At 54.8% G+C, this 16,673-nt stretch overlaps 1 protein-coding gene across 1 annotated transcript in view; it reads right to left on the minus strand.

The window, feature by feature from the left end:
• Positions 1-443: 443 nt before the first annotated feature.
• FOXK1 (forkhead box K1) overlaps positions 444-16,673 on the minus strand; it is a 58,382-nt gene continuing 42,152 nt past the window's right edge. Inside the window, exons 3-9 of the mRNA XM_081035706.1 lie at positions 8,887-9,043; positions 8,212-8,358; positions 7,357-7,550; positions 4,737-4,903; positions 4,349-4,633; positions 3,312-3,536; positions 444-2,686 (exon numbers count right to left, since the gene is read on the minus strand). Coding sequence (XP_080891832.1) covers positions 2,415-2,686; positions 3,312-3,536; positions 4,349-4,633; positions 4,737-4,903; positions 7,357-7,550; positions 8,212-8,358; positions 8,887-9,043 — 1,447 coding nt within the window. The 3' untranslated portion in view covers positions 444-2,414. The remainder of the gene's footprint in view (positions 2,687-3,311; positions 3,537-4,348; positions 4,634-4,736; positions 4,904-7,356; positions 7,551-8,211; positions 8,359-8,886; positions 9,044-16,673) is intronic.

Consider the following 16,673-nt stretch of genomic DNA (forward strand, 5'->3'; position numbering starts at 1 on the left):
TGACAGCATCCTGTGGCCGACTGTCCTGTCTGTGCAGACAATGCCGCTTGCCCAAGGGGCAGCCTGTGCGGTCATGCTGGTCCACGAGCAAAGGCTATTTCTCCTCTGGAGCACACCACACGACAAAGACAGAAGGGAAAGAAGCAACACGTGACCTCAAAAGCCCCTCGTTACAGACCCTCGACGGTGAGGCCTGGGGTTAGGAGACGTGAAACCTGCCTCAGCCCAGCTCGCTCATTCACTCCCACCCATGCACACACCAGACACTTTGTAAAGTCCAAGTTCACATAAAATAACAGACAATGTCAATGTGGAATGGAGCGTGATTTCCCATCATTGACGGCGACTGCATCTGAGGATGGCACACCTGCTGTTTTCATCCCACCCCTTCCTGTGAAATCTCACCGAAGGCAAGAGATGCGGACTTCACAAAGAGCTTATTTCCCATTGAACGTTTAGTGCCATAAAAATAACCGGTTTGGGGCTTAAAGAACATAGAACAGATACTTCCCCAGTCCAGGCAGGAGGAGAGGGGCCGGAGGACGCTCTGCACTTGTCCCCAGTGGCTGATGAGGGTGGCTGCGTGTGGGGACAGGGGTAGCAGTGAGATGGAGCTGGTCACTTCCACGCTGCCCTCCAAGCAGCTCAGCTCGGCACGTAAGCCAACCTTGCCTGCGATGCCTCAGAATCAAACCCCACGTTTCCCCTTCTTTCTGAGCCAGCTCCTGTCCAGCCAGGTCCCAGGCCTGGAAGATGGCTGCTCTTGCTCTCGCTGACCACAGAAGCTGTGGTCTCTTGGTGGCACTGCCATCAGGGCTCAGGGAAGAGCAGGCCGCTTTGCTTCTGAAGGACTAATGCTGAGGATAGGCTGTGTGTGGGGAAAAACCGTTTTGGCAGGGACTGTGCAGCTCCATGCAGTTGGTTGTTTCCAGCTGTCCACCACCAGAAGAACACCGGGTGTCTAGAGGACTTTAAAAGTCACTTTGCACAGGGACGCGCTTACCGTTTCCTGAGACTGTTCTCTAAGAGAAGCTGAAGGACTACAGTCTGACCCCACACTGGGCTGGGATAGGGCAGGCAGCTCAGGCTCACTTCCTGCTCCAGTGACAGCTCCAAGCTGGTACAGGGCGACTGCAAGCACAGGGGTCCCTCTCAGGGGAGCCAGTGCCACCTGCCGGAGCGTACCGCCCTCGGCACTCACCGTGTCACACACAAGACTAACCGAGTCAGCAAGAGCTGGGCCCAGCGGCTGAGTGAACCCAGAGCTCCTACAGGTGTGGGCAGAAGAGACGGTTCCGATTTAGAAGAGCAGCTAAGCCTTGGGGTGGAGAGAGAACTCGGTGAAGAAGCATGAGGGGTGATACTCAGTGCTGCATGTGCCGTTGGGTGTCGGGGCATCAGAACCACAGAGAAACAGGGCTCGCCATTTGTTTTTGGAGCAACATGTCTGTGAACGTCCATCTGTCCAGGTGGTGACCTCCTTCCACCTGGAGCCCCAGCTGCCCCGATTTTTTCCAGGCCCCGCAAGGCAGGTGCAGCCAGCATCATGGGCAGGACGCTGCAGTCCACTGGCTCTGACCTGTCACCCACACAGCATTATGCCTCCAATACCAATCCAGGAAGCCGACGGCCTCTCCTGAGGGTAGAGATGTGGTGGCAGGTTTACTTTTCCAGGGGGCTGCAGTTGTGACACAATCTACAGATGAAACCTCACAAACATGATCCTCTTGTGTCTGTCTCAGATTTATGATTAAGCCAGAATTCCACGTTTCAACAAAACAGGAACTATTTGGGATCCAAAGCCAAACTGGACCCCTCCCCTCCCCGATTAATGCCACTCTTGTACTTTCTGTGTCACCACTGTAGGGAGAAAACATCATAGCACAGTCCACAATGTGGCAGTTCTTGCCTTTCTCTTGACTATTCCCAATGGACGACAAACAGGAATGCATCTCGTCCTCATCCTGTCCCTCGGAAGGCCTGTGTCCTAGGCTGCGTTTCTGTCCAGTCCTCCCGGGGGTGAAGGCTGCTCTGGGAGCCTGGGTTTTGCTCATGGCCAGGTCTGCCTGGGATCCAGTCCTTGAGACACTGGGCCACAACCTTCTCCCCCATGCCCTTGACAAAAGGCCTGGGGAGAAAAGATGGTGCAAGGGAAGAAGGAAATAAAAACAAACAATTCTCGGAATCTTACAGTCAGCTGTGTGAGCCTGTTCATGTGTATCTGTCTTAACTATAGCAGGGGCAGGAGGTAAACGACAAGCAGGATGAGCGTGTCCAGGTGCAGGCAGCTGCCCTGTCTGTTTGGCACCGCGCTTCGCTCAGTGTGAAGCTTTGTCATCACGGCCCGAGTGGCAGCGATGCCGGCTCCGAGTTCCCTTCGGCGTGCGTTCCACTCCACCTCCACGCGGGCGACTTCACTCCCCGGTTCCAGGCCCCTGTGGGCCGGCCGCTGTGATCACCCCGGCCTGCGTGGTGATAGTCCCACTGGGCTCCTCCAACCGGGACCTTTTGACCTCGGGCTCCCCAGTGGAAGAGGCAGAGGTGGCAGCAGGGGCAGCGGTGGCTGGGGTGGCAGTGCTGGTGGCTGCTGCTGGCTCCTCGGGCCCCACCTCGCACAGCCGGGTGACCACCACTGGAGTGGACGAGCTAGCCTGGGCGGCGAGGAGCTGCAGGGGGCTCGTGAGGGCTGGGCGTGGGGGAAGAGAGATTGACATTGGGAAACTCATCAGGACCAGCAGGACAAAGTCGCTCTGCGAGGGCTAAGGAAATCACACAGGAACCAGAGCCCCACACCCTTGGTACCTCTGACAAAGGCCACCAGCAGCCGTGCGGTGCCAGTCCCCGCCAGCCCCTATCTCAGCCAGCTTTCTCTCCAGGGCTGGACTCCCGTGAGCCATTCCCTCTCTGACTCTGTCCTCCTCCACCCAAGGGGCCTGGTCCCTTCCAGCGTCCTCCTCTCGCTCTTACTGCTCCGTGTAGAACCTTCTAAATACCCCGAAGCCTCCTGCCCTCACCTCTAATAACAAATGCCACGTGGCCTGAACCATCCGGCTGAAAATTGAAACCACCCCAGGCCTGTCTGCCTGACGTCCCGCCTAGACCTCTGTCTCGCCCAGCAGTGTGTGAGCTCTGTGACGTGGGGACTCCATTCCTTAGTGTTATCACAGTGCCTGAGCATAACAGACGCTCAAAACCCTGCCTGCACCGCCTGGCCGACTGGCCTAACCAGAGAAACGTTCTCTGGCTGCGCTGACTATAGACTAAACCATGAACTTAAGACAGGGGCTCAGAGGTCGGCAGGGCTGACTCACCGTAAGCACTGCTGGCTAAGCTATTGGTGGGAACAGCGTGCTTTCCATTCTGAGTGACGGCCCGGACAGGAAGGTGGTGCTGCCCAATGGTCACTGGGGTGGCTGGCTGCAGGATGGTGACCGTGTGTCCGGGGACCCCTGGGGCCATTTGGCTGGCCACCGTCTGGATGACCCGGCTGGTGGCGGGGATGGTGGCGAATGCAATGGTGGGCTTCTCTTCCAAGCCTGCGGGAAGAAAGTACGTGAGCACCCACGTGGCCATTCGTTTTCAGGTACGCCGCAGCAGGACAGCTGCGACTGGGGAAAGTGCGTTGTGGTTTGGAGGCACTGACACTGAGGAAAAAAGTGGTTCTCAAGAGAAAAATCCTACTGATGAGATAAGATTTGAAACAAAAGAAAAACAATAGGGTTTTAGAAAAAAATGTAAATGCCTTGAACTTGAACCAACCCAAACGTAATCTAAGAAGGAAAATGGATTCCTGGAAATGAAGTGACCTGCGTGCGGAGCCGTAACTCAGCATTCTTTATCAGGTGCGTCTGTCACGTGACAGCTCTGGGAGCAGAGCCGCTGAGTCTCCTGTGTGAGGTCGGGGGACTCTGCCTCGCCCCCAGCGACACCTGCGAGGGCCTTTCCAGGTCCCGGCTGCATCCTCACTATTTGCCCCATCCGTTCAGTTCCCCGGATCCAGGTTTCTATCCCAGAACGCTGTCACTACTTTTTACTTTAAGTGACTTCCAAGGGGTCCTGCCTGGGGGCTTGAGGGCACTTGTCCTCCGGGTTCCAGTTTCGGGCGGCCCCAGTGTGCTGTCGGGGGCTCCGTGCACGCCAAGGCAGTGTCACACGAGGATGAATACATTCTGGAGAACGACTGGCGTTGATTTAGAAGGACATACTCCCCGAAAATCACATGGCGGGGGGAGGAGACGCAGCCTGAGAGCCACTGGCTCTGTGCCCCCGACACCGGGGCCCAGGCCCCAAGGCCCGGGCTGCCGGCTCCACCTGCTGGACACTCAGCAAGTGACCATGGCTACGTTACCTCTTGCCTCACTGCCCAGGTCCAACACCGCTGTGCCCGCCGCCTCATGGGCGCCCCCTGCGGAGGCCTGGCTGGCGAGGATGTACCCGTTGGCAGAGCTGGCGGAGGAGGTGACCACCCTGAGCATGGTGACAGGGGGCGCCTGCTGTACGACGTGGATTGCGTGGCCAGAGGGCTGCTGTGCCGTCACTATGGATGCTGGCATGTAGGCCACGGGCTTGGCCACTGAACTAGGAGGTCGGGAAGGCACGGCCATGATCACCGGCTGGGCACTAACAGGAGAGCCTGCACAGACAGGAGACACGAGGTCAGTAGGCACGCCGGGCGCTCCCCACCGGGGCCCGGTTCTGGTTCTGCCACAGCAGACAAAGGACAAACGTGCTCTTACCAGGTGCACTTTGGGAATACCGGTACTCGGGAACAGAGGCTAACTTTGAACCAAAGTCAGGGTCGTGTGGAATGGGGGAGCCCTCCCGAGACAGGCACTCTGGAGTCTGCAGGCCGCTGGAACGAGGGGACATGAGCCCCGGGTGAGTGGGTGAAGCTGGAGCACTCCTAGAAACAGGGGAGAGGGGACCGCGGTGGTAAGCAAGCAAACACGATGAGACAGGACAGGTGCCTCAGCAAAGCATGAGACAGGCACACCCCCACCCACGTCTGCCCGGGCCCAGCTTCTCAGTCCTCACAGGCATTTCCAACACTAACACTCCTGCAGTGACAACCTGCCACCTGACAGTCGTGACAGCAGCCCGGCACCAAAAGCCCAGCACATGGAGGGGACTACACTGTTTCCAGCTCCAGCAAAAGCCTAATCCAGAAGGGACGAGCTGGTCTCCTGGGACCATGGCTCTCTCTTCTGTTATATCAGCTTTGTGAGACAGGCACAAATTCTCCAGCAGGACACGTCTACAATGGACAGAACAAAGCGCGCTGTCCCAGGAGGACCTCCCGGTGGAAGCCTGCCGCCCTGGCACTGCTCGTCCTCGCCCAGCTCCCACCAGCTGGCGCTTGCCCAGGACAAGCTGTGCAGCATTGGGCCTTTCTGCTCAGGGAACTGTCAGATAAGCACGAGTAACACAAGGGCACATGGGCCCCTTGTGCCCCCGAACACACATGGGAGCAACACAAACCCACAGAGGAAGGAAGTTGGGGCTCCCTGGACGTGCTCAGGGGAACGGCTTTCATTTTGCATCTATGACCCACGCTATACACACCCGTCTCCCCGACGACAAGGGGCTACTGCGTCTCCACGGTCTCCACAGGCAGAGACCCAGCTCCCTCTCTCTCCTCCAGTCCGGCCTGTTGCCCTTCCCACCGCCCTCAGCTCGCTGCTCTGTGCTCCACCCAGGAGTGGAGTCCTTGTCTGAGGATTCCCACGCTCAGGCTGAGTGACCGGGTCACTCCCACCCTCGAGTCTGTGCTGGCACTCATTGTTACAAACTCCTGTCAGGTCCGTCTGATGGGCCTTTCCTCCACCACGCTAACCCCGTTTCCTGCCAGCCCTCTGCCGTCAACACACGTCTAGGCCACAGCCCCCACCAAAGCTTCGCCTGCCCCACCCTCCTGCACCAAGGGTCCCCCTCCTTGATTCCCTGTGCAAGTCCTGCATGAGCTCGGGGGTCCCCAGCGTGCAGTGTGACCTCAATGACGGGTCCACCTGTATAGATGCCCCTTACACAGGGGTTCCTGAGCAGCCCCAGGAAGGGTTCCCCTAGCTGGTCACGGGCTGATCTACAAGGGAAAAACTGCCAGCACTGCTATGGGCTGAACTGTCCCCCAAAAGATATGTGGGGGTCCTAACCTCTAGTGCCTCGGAAGGGGGCCTTCCTGGAGACAGGGTTTTTACAGAGGGTCCTCACAGAGGTGATCAGGTTAGCTAAGGTCCGGAGGGTGGGCCCTAATCCAGTGACCGGAGTCCCCATCCAAAGGGGAACACGATGTGAAGATGAAGGCAGAGGTCAGGGTGATACGCCCTCAGCCACAGACCACCACAGATGGCCAGCAACCCCCCAGGAGCTGGGGCAGGCCCGGAGCAGGTCCCCCTCCCAGCCTCAGAGGGCACCAGCCCTGCCCATACCTGACCTCACACTTCAGCCTCCAGGCCTGGGAAAGATTAAATTTCTGCTATTTAAGCTGCCAGATTTATGGTACTTTGTTGTGGCAGCCCCAGGAAACTAACAGGTAAAACTCTCCACGTTCCTAGCTAGTTAAGCAATGTGGTGCTTTGGAAAATCTGAGCTCAGCTGAAACATCCCAAATGTTATTAAAATAGTTTTTTGAGTCCCTTACCTATATGACCAACTCACCTTTGTTCCAATTTCTACTTTGACAAGACAAGTGAAAATGATGACAGAATTGTACCAGAAGTTAATTTCTGAATATTGAAGCAGTTTTCCATATACTCATGTTTGAAATACAATCTTGACATGGAAAGCATCAGATGGTAATATTTCGTTCCATGTGAGAATTTCTGAGAGCCTCTCTCCATCTCTTTGCCCACGCTTTTCCTGGACTGGTGATCACCACAAGATCATGGGCCTGTCTACACCAGCCTGTGCCCCTCTGGACCGTGCTGGACACGCACAGGTGCAGCAGGACACGCCTGTGCCTGGGGACAGGCCGAGGGAGACAGGGGCCCCAATCTGACATCTGCTTTCCTGCTGACAGTCTGCCTGAGCTCCGCTTCCGTCTGTCCTCAGGACGCAGCACTCTGTCCATCAGTGAAGAGGGTGGTGGTTCACCGTTTCCCTCCAACAGAAAACCCGAGCACCACTGCAGCCCCCCCCCCATTTTCAGACGCCATTCCCACCGCTGTGCACAGCTCAGCTTCTAAGAACTGACACATTAGATATGCAGTGAGCAGTTCAGTGACTTTACAACAGGTTTCACTGGCCCGAGATATTCACTCAGAAAAAGAACACGTGATGGTTTTCAAGTGCCCCAAATACCAGTGTGAACGTGGACACCTGGGGAGGCTGGGCTCCCGGCACAGCAGAGCAGAGGCTCACCTGGACGACAGAGGCCCAAAGGGGGTGCGGAAGCAGGAGACGCCCCTTTGCCTCCGTTTCCGGAAGGCCTGTTCCACGAGCTTGGCTTCCGAGGCAGGGTCTATTCGCCAAAAAGACCCCTTCCCAGGTTCCTCCTGGGAACGAGGGACTTTAATGAAGTAGCGGTTCAAGGAGAGGTTGTGCCGGATAGAATTCTGCAGGCAAGCAGAGACAATCACCCATCAGCAGGAAATCAGAACACGAACCCCAACCTGCCCACCTCAGAACAGGACAGACGCGAGACCACAGGTGACAGCAGCCTGGGGTCCCTGCCGGCGAGGGCTCCCTGCGGGCTGGCCAGGGAGCTGTTTCATAGGGAAGGCATGAAACGTGCAAAGAAAGGCACAGGTAGTTTTTCCCATGAAAATTCAGCACAGTGTCATGACCGTGCTTTATAGAAAAGACAAGACAGAAAGGTAAGCCGGGGTCAACACTCGTACTGAATCCACTAGCAAACGGGAAAGACAACTATCGAGAAATATACAGAAGTGTGGCATGGTGGTCATGCCCAGTGCAGACAAAGCTCTTATGGTCCCACACAAAGAAAAACACACAATTTATACACGTGGCTGGCTGTAAGTATGTGCACGGTCTCGTTCCCAGTTAGCACAGGATGGTAACGCATACAGCATACAAATGTAACGGCAGAGGCACCGATCTTCACGTGTCTGGACATCAGAGGGAGGGAAGCCTGTTCTGGACTCACTGGGGTGTGAGTCTTGTCGATACACTGCGGGTCCCAAAAGGATGGCATCCCTGTCCCCTCCTGCTTCTCTGGAAGAGTTCTGGTTCTGAGAAAGCCAGCTCAGGCCTCACCTGCCAGCCCTTGTCGGCCGTGCGGTAGTACGGGTAATGCTTGGTGATGTGGGCGTAGATACCACTTAGCGTCAGCTGCCTGTCCTGCGCTGAGGAGATGGCTTGCACGATGAGCTGGGCATAGGAGTACGGCGGCTTCGACTCATCCTGAGGGAAAGAGACAGCACGGGGTGAGCCCGAGGAGCGTTCCCAAGTCCAACCAACACTCCTGTAACCTCGGAGTGGAGAGGAGCTGCCGGAAGGGACAGGAGGTCAACAGCGTGTCTCCTGGGACCACCCGCAGACCCTGAGCCTGCTCCACCCACGTGCTTGCTTCAAGCTAGGAAGAGCCTTTCCCGCCTCAGGAAAGGAAAAATTAGGTTTTCCTCATCACTTATCCTGGAATTTCTCACCTCCTCTACAAATTGATGTTAAAAGTTATCAGATGGGAATGAACTAACATGTAATGTTGTAAGGCAAAAAACGCCTGTAGTTTTTCTCAGACTGTTCCGAGAAAACCAGTCTGACACTGTTCCGTCAACAATGGGAGCAGCAGGAGGGAGTGTGGTCCTGGTGCCAGCACATGAGCGAAGCACACGCCGTGGGCTGAGAAGGGCAGCGGCCCCCACCGCGTCACTGGAGCCCCCGCCCTGCGCCCTGTCCCCGGGCGGCCCACTGCGCCCTGCCCGCTGAGACCTTGGGGCTGTCCCCTCCGGACGTGTCAGCCTGCTGCTCCGAGGCGGCCTTCGCAGCAAACTCTGCCGCCAGCTGCAGGTCCGAGGTCACATTCTGGACAAAGCGGTAGCCGGAGGACCCAGCTCCGCGGGGACTGGCCGGGCAGGAGTTGGGAACACTGTGGAGAGAAAGGACATGTCCTAAGTTCACGATCCTGAGGACTTCATGTAGGAAACAGGATTTCGGCACCTCCCTGGATGACTGGGGGCGAGGGGACAGAAATTCACGACACTATGTTACCATGACACTGCACCACCACTTGATAAAGGACAGCCAAGTGCAACCAGTCACATTACAGTGTCCACGGTCAGGACTGCTGGCAGAGGGCGCTGCGGGCCCGGCAGGCAGGGGCATGACAGCAGGACGGCCCACACGATGGCGCTGTGAGCAAGGGGCAGGGACCGCTGACCAGCGGAGGGGCCTGGGATGTGTACCTGCTGGATGACAGCCTCCCCCGCCCTCCTGGACCCTCGGGGCCGCAGGACTCCCTCCCAGGATGCAGTGACAACGTAGGTGGAAAGGGCAACCAGACGTGGGCTCCCCCTCCGAGGCCATGCCCGTCAGGAGCCCAGTCCTCGCACCCCTGCCAGCCAGCTGGCCCGCTGGGGCTTCGCTCCCCAGCCACAGGCTTAGGTCTGTTTCTTCTTAGTAACACGGTGGATATCGCTTATCAAACCACACCAAAATATTGATTCTGAAAATTCTATTACAAAATATTCAGAGAAAACCAATGAACTCACTAAAAGTGGGTAACAAACCCAGGTAAAAAGTGCCCCTGCTGGGAGCTGGCCAGAGTCCCACAGTCACCTCCCTCCATGGAACCACAGGTCCCCCTCCTCCCACTTATCAATCGTGGGGCCAGGAAGCCCTGCCTGCACAAATGCCCCCAAGGCCAGTGCCCCACCCAGAGTCATCTGGTCACGCCCCATGAGCTTGTGTGTCCTCCGTGTCTGCCCCCCTACATGTCTAAACAAGATACCTCCCAAACCCCCACAGCTGCCGCTCAAACGTTACCCCTGCCCCCTTTCCGGGACGCCCGGAACCTTCCTCCTCTCACGGGTCCAAGAAGGTGACCCTGGTTTACATATGTGCCTCTCTCAGGCGGGGCGCTGTCTGGCACACGGCAGGTGGGAGAGCTCAAGAAATTGCTACTGAGGGAGGAAGGGTGAACGAAAGAATAAAACGCTGTGACTGAGAACTGCTTGGCGACTGATATGAGTGATAAATTCAACTACGGTCAGGATCCCCGCCTAGAAATGAATCTGCCATGTAATCCAAATACAATTGTAAGGACCCTTATTTGGGGATTCTTGGTCTCTTCTCCACCGGAGTCCCCAAATATGGCAGAGACAGGCATGTGCTGTGAGGACAGAAACTTTACCCAACAACAGTGAATGGACTTTTTAGAGGCAGGAAGCAAGCATAAAGGCAGCCTTTTCTGAATTTAATTCTGAACCACACACACAAAACCCAAGCTTATAAAGTTAGGCAGGAGGGGAAAGAAATAATCGTACTAGTGATATCATACACTCCAAACCAGGCTTTCAAAAGTGTCCACTCGGGAACCAAGCGCTTGGTGGCCACGCAGCCTGACGGGGGGGGGGGGGGCTTTCCTGAAGATTCTCTGGGCCGCCTTCTGCCAGGCACTGCAGACTGCTCCCCTGCTCCCAAACACGAGGCCTTACTCTAGGCCACGGGGCGGAGAACTGTCAGAAACATACCACTCTCCTGGAGACAGACTCGTGTCCAACCTGGTGGCAGGCAACTGTGACCCTGCGTGAGATGCACAGGGCTCCCTTACCAGTGGAGGGGACACAGTGACTCCTGGGCTTAGGCATGTGGGCCAAGCTGCGTGTTCCAGATACTATTTTGTAAAGAATCACAGAGAAGTTACATCTAACCTTCAGAAGGCAAAACCCAGAGCGATGGCTGTCCTTCCCCACAGAACGACTTCAAATGGAGTGACAGGCAGTCAAAGCTGTCACACATAGGAACAGGCCAGCCTCTGCCCCACGCTGGACTGCTGGGCGGCTTGTGCTGACAAACCGTCTCTGGCGAAGCTTTTGTAAACAGGGACAGCTGAGCAGTTCCTGCCCGATCCCCAGAGCCCGCCCAGCAGGCCGAGCCAGGGGAACGTGCGTTTGCACACATGGCCTTTCCGGCCTCAGAGCAGCTAGCTTCTCAATGAACCCCATTCAGCTGTCCCCACAGGCTGGCCTCAGCTGAGGGCTGCGCCTGGTACCCAGGCGCCCTGACATCACAGCTCCTGAGGGGAAGGAGCAGGCGAAGTGCCATGTAAGGGAGTGATGCAGGACTATAAGAAGCTCAGTTCAGAGCCAGCCTCAGGGGAGATGGGCCAAAGGATGGGGGCACTGGGCTTTGGGAACACTGACCAAGACAGTCAGTGTCCAACATGAGAGCTTGACCCTACTTCACTGAAAAGCTCCATGTCAATTAGCAAAACCTGAAAACAATCATCTTAAAGTACGAACACACACGTGTATCTCTTGAAGGGATGGGAGAGAGATACATGCTGGGCCCCCCTGGGAGGCAAGGCTTAAGCAAAGAACCGCTCACTTCAAGGGGGTCCCCCAATAGCCCAGGTGTGTGGGAAGTCTGAATTCGGGATATGGCGAAGCACCGCCAGATGTCACCTGACAGCGCGCCTGTCTCCCAACTTCAGATTAAAGGTGGACATGGAGCTGAACATGCACTTCAGATTGTCAGTCACCGAGTCCCCTTTGGTGGAAAACAATTCCGAACTGAATTTCCATTTCAGGTAGAGTGGTGACTCCTCGAAGTTGGCCTGTCCTGCCAGCAGCTGCTCTGGACTTGGGCCACTGTCTCGCCAGGACAAACCTACACTGGCCCCGTGACAACCCAGGTCTAACATGTGACTTCTGTGACCGTCTGAGACAAACCCGGCAATGTTTACATCCTTTGTTTACAATATTGGAAAAAAATGGACAGCATGACAGGAGAAAGGGTTTCCAGGTCTTACTTTGGTGATAAGAATTCAAACTGAGAAAAACAAATCTGACAAAAGGCCCAAAGCCACTGCTGGGCCAGCCAACAGACATCCACCCCTGGAGCCAGCAATGACCTTTCTCTGTGGTACCCCGATTCTCAACAGGCCCATGACATGGACCCACGTACCTGATTGCTGGCTCTGCCTGGAACTGGGAGCTGGAGCTGGAAAGCACCCGGGAGCTGCAGGAAATCTGTGCAGGTGGCAGGCCCTCCCAGGCCAGGCTCCTGGGATACGGACCTCTGTGGGGACAGAGCCAGGAGTGCAGTTTCCAGGCTCTCGGCCGCACGTGGAAAGGTGCTGGCTCAGGTAGTAAATGGCCATCAACTGTGATTGCATGGCCATCAGCTGTGACTAGTTGGCCGTCAGCTGTAACCAGTGAGCCATTGGCCACTAATATGACTGCCGTGGCTACGCTAGCAGAAACGGGGGCTAGCAAGAAGATGGTGGCTGAGCTGGCAAGATTGGATTGCAGTTAGCACGGCAGATTGCAGCTAGCGAGTGAGGTGGGTTGGCAGAGAAGTGGACGGTGGGTGGCGGATTGTGTGGCTCCTGGTTCCTGTGCCTCCAACCCAGTCGCCAGCGAGACTATAGTGGTGTGACTCCCCCATCTATGGCTCCGTGGGTGTTCCCTTTTGGTCTCACCATGTCCTGCGTTCTTATGTGGGTAGGGGGAGCTGAGACCCCGCAGACCGCCCCGCATGACAACCTCACAGTTCTGAAACTCTTGTGGGAACGTGGTGCCGCCCGGCCGTGGGCGCAGTGTCGCCAGAGAGAAAAGTCCAGGCTGAAGACTGTCAGACGCGCCCAGGTCTGCTCCGCCCGGCACATCGGGAGGGAGGGGCCCGCGGCCTGGGGAGGGAGGTGCTACAGGAACAGGCCAAGGGCAAGTCTGCATGCTGAACCACACCCTAAACATCAGAGCCTGGGAGGCGGGGCGGGGGCGGGGCCTCTGTGCCGCACGACTCCCATCGCTGGCCCCCAAAGTCGTCCTGGCAGGACCCATAGGAGGGGCCACTCAGCCTCCCCGAGCCCAGGCCCACGTCAACATTTCAGAGACCCTCCAAGCAGCTTTCTAGCACTGCAGCTTGTTGGGTTGTTTTGAAGGGTACTGAGATTTTAGGTTGTTAATTTTCAGTTTAAAAATATAATTAGCTCCTTGATAGGACAGCCATTGATTGAGCTGATAGAGACGTCTCAGGTGGAAGGTCACACTTTTAATGAATACAGCGGTAAGTGGTAATTCTGCTTTTCATTAATGCCTTTGAAGATTTTTGAAAATTAGGAATTTTTTAATTCTAGAAAACAGATGCTTCAATTAAAGTACATAGGATTTCTTATTCAAAACACCAATTAAGTAAACTTACAGGTTCACCCCCTAACTTTTTCCAGCTTCCTGGAGGTGTACAGTTGCTCATCCTACGTAGTAACAGCTGGCCGAGGGACACCTGCTGTTTGAGGGGCCGGGCTACCAGACAGGACACAGAGCCCAAGAAAACACAGAGAAGGGGAGACAGGAGACAGGACGGGCCAGGGCGAAGACGGAGATGGCAAAGCAGAAGAAAACAGGGTTAACACCCCAGAGGAGGAGGAAGACTGGGTGCAGGAGACGGTGAGGACACTGCTAGAAGCACATTCAGAGAACCAGGAAATACATGCTCTTCAGCTTTTTTAAAAAGAGGACAAATAAATAAAAGTTTAATGAAGGGTGGAAGGAGAGACTCGAGGAAATTGCCCTGAAAAGCGGGTGAAAGAGAGAACAGGAGAGAAAAGGGGACAAAAGAACAAGGACATGCAGGGGTAAAAATGACAGAAGTAGTGAGAACATTTCCTAGAGTTGTAGGAAATGAGTCTTCACGTCAAAAGGCCCCACTACACACCCAGCCCAGCGGATGGAAATAAGCCCTCGCGAGCAGCGGGCTGTCCAGGGGACACGGGGCCTGAAAGGACTGAGAGTCAGAAGGGCATTAACAGCAACACTCGAAGCTACTAAGAACTGTCATAACAGCGGACACTTACTGCCATACAGGCCAGGACTGTGCTGACGCTGGATACACAGTATCCTTAACCTCTGCAGGGGGATTCTGAGGGAAAGATGTTTCCAATCTAGAATTCTAGGCACAGTGGAACCATCCAGTGTAAATGGAGAACAGCAATTTTCGGGCATGGGAGACTTTTTGTTTTTGATTTACCTCTCCTGTCCCCTCTTCCAGGAAGTGACTAGAGGATGTCTCTCCACGAAAATGAAGCAGCAGATGGGGAAAGGGAAAGAGAGTCAGGGAAGAGGGAATTCCCAGGCTGACGGGAAGATCACGTCAGCGTCAGAGGAGCCCCGACCTGGGTTGGTGGGGGGTGGGGGTCGGACTGCGTTCCAGAGGAAGGTCTTTCAGTGGAGGTGTGAGCCACGGACACTGACACTGGGCTGAGGGTGGGATGGGCGCCGGTCCCGGGTACATGGAGATCCAAGCAAGCTCAGAAAGGGCACCACACAACTCCTGGGGAGGACCAGTGAGAGAAAGCACCAGAAGGGAAAAGGCTGTAACTACTAAACGTTAACTGAGGAAATGCAACAGTAACTAGACCAACAGTTCTTGCTACACTAGACAGCTATGCAGAGGAAAATGCAGCTTGAATTAAAGCAACAGCTCTGATGGAATCTTATTGGGAGGATGGGGTGGGGAGGAAAGGTTAAATCCTTAACTTCCACAATGGAAGTCAATCGACAACATGTCCAAACCGGAGAAACTGAGAGTTGAGTAAGAAATCGAGACGGAGGGATTGTCTTGGGAGGGCCGTGCCTGACAGGGACGTGGCCAGGGCACTGCGGCTATTCTACTCTCAGGGCCATCTAAATTTTTACACCATGTGCACGTATTACTTTGATAAAAATAAGCTTTTACAAAACACGAATGAAATCAGTACTGCCAGGATCCCTGCGGGCACCACCTAAACAGCACTCCACCATTCTGCACAGTCTGCTGGCAGTCTTATTCTCTGGGCGCCTCAGTTTCCTGATCTGTAAAGTGGGGACGGCAATGCCTACACCTCGCAGGGTTACTGCAGAGCTTAAAGGATGTGTTGTGTTTCCAGTCTCAGGACAGGCCTGGCATGTACTGCAGTAACGGTTTTCATTTTTATTACTGTTCTGAAATTCTTGTGGCCTGATGTAAAGAGTGTATTTTTAACGACATAACAAAGTCTGAGCATTCAATAGCCTTGGTAGAAAACATTTGGACGTTTCTGAAAGGCAATTTCAGACAACTGACGTGCCACTGACCTGTGAGCAGGTGATCACAGCACTGTGACAGGAGGACCTGGGAGCGGCCGCATGTCCCTCAGTAGGAACCACATTACGGCACAGCCGTGAGACAGGCCATTCTGCAGCCACTGAGACGCAGTGACGCGGAAAGGTGCCAAGACACAGTGCGAAAGGAGGGAACTGTCAGGCTGCAGGACCACGTGAGCACCTCAGGTCTTTTGCGGGTGGATAACAGGTAACGACACCTGTGGGTAAGCTCTGCAGGGTGTTGAGAGGAAATACACCCCATGGGCTTATCTCTGGGAATGTCACTGTGGGAACGGTGCATGTTCTGAAATGTTTGAATTCTGTATAATGCATATGTAGTATTACTGTGATCTGAAAAAAAATAAGGAAAGAACATTCAGAGGCCAGTTTCTTGTCTTAAAGAATGTTTGTGTTCCCTGCAGGTAAATTCAATGCTGTGAAAGCCTGGGAAGCTATTTTAAAAGACTGACTAGTTTCTGACATGTGTTTTGCCCCAGTGAAAACCAATCAGCAAGCAGCCCATCTACCTTCAGCCCAGACACAACCAAGCTCACGCTCACTCTGCGGAGCGGCCCAGCCTTGTGCAGACGGGGAAGGGGGGGGGGGGGCGGCTCGTGTTCTCCTCAGCTCCTGCACTCCAGGTTCTTCCTGCTTCCCAAATCCCAGAGGGTGGAATCTGGGCAGGGCTCCATGGCCACCATGTACCCACACGAGCCAGGTGTTGCCCTGCAGGCACACCTAAGAAAATATTAACCGTGATCTTTCAAAGGGCCCCCTGAGAGACACCCGAGAACCAGGAAACACCACTCCCAGCAGCTCTCCAACAGGGACAGGAACTTAGGTACAAGCTTCATTCAACTTTCATCAGTTTAGAGCCAAAAAACATCCTGGTAGGGATTTGAGCAGAAGGGACCATACACAGACGTTCCACCTTCCTATGTGAATGAACCAATTTTATTCCTCCAAGGTTTTCAGAATAGGAAAGGGACCAGGTGGGTGTGGGTGAGGCAAGGGGCTGCGGAAAAGGAAAATGGCCCTCTAGGCGACCCACACATGGTAAGTCTCCTGGAACAGCCAGCAAGGAGCCCTGCTGTGTGTAGTTTAAAGCCCCAGAGAACCACACCCCTCTGGAGATCAGGCTGAGAACGCCAGGAAAGGCTACAGCTAGACACCATAAGCAGGATAAATCACTCTTAAGGAAAGATCCAGAGTTTGTCAGAAAAACAAAAGCACTTCTAATGTAAATTCGATAACCTATCTAACATCGCAGAACCAAACAAACAGCTGGGGCTGAATTTTATCTAGCAATAAAGTAGAACACTGCTTGAGGGTCATGATTAAGAGTGGTTTAGATTTTGAAGTCAGTTGCTTTTTTTATATCATGTTCTGCTAACCTCTGCCAAATTTCAGTAAACAAATTACTTTCGTTTTTGA

The sequence above is a fragment of the Rhinolophus hipposideros genome, assembly GCF_964194185.1.
Source record: "Rhinolophus hipposideros genome assembly, chromosome: 23".
In the NCBI taxonomy this organism is placed as follows: domain Eukaryota; kingdom Metazoa; phylum Chordata; class Mammalia; order Chiroptera; family Rhinolophidae; genus Rhinolophus; species Rhinolophus hipposideros.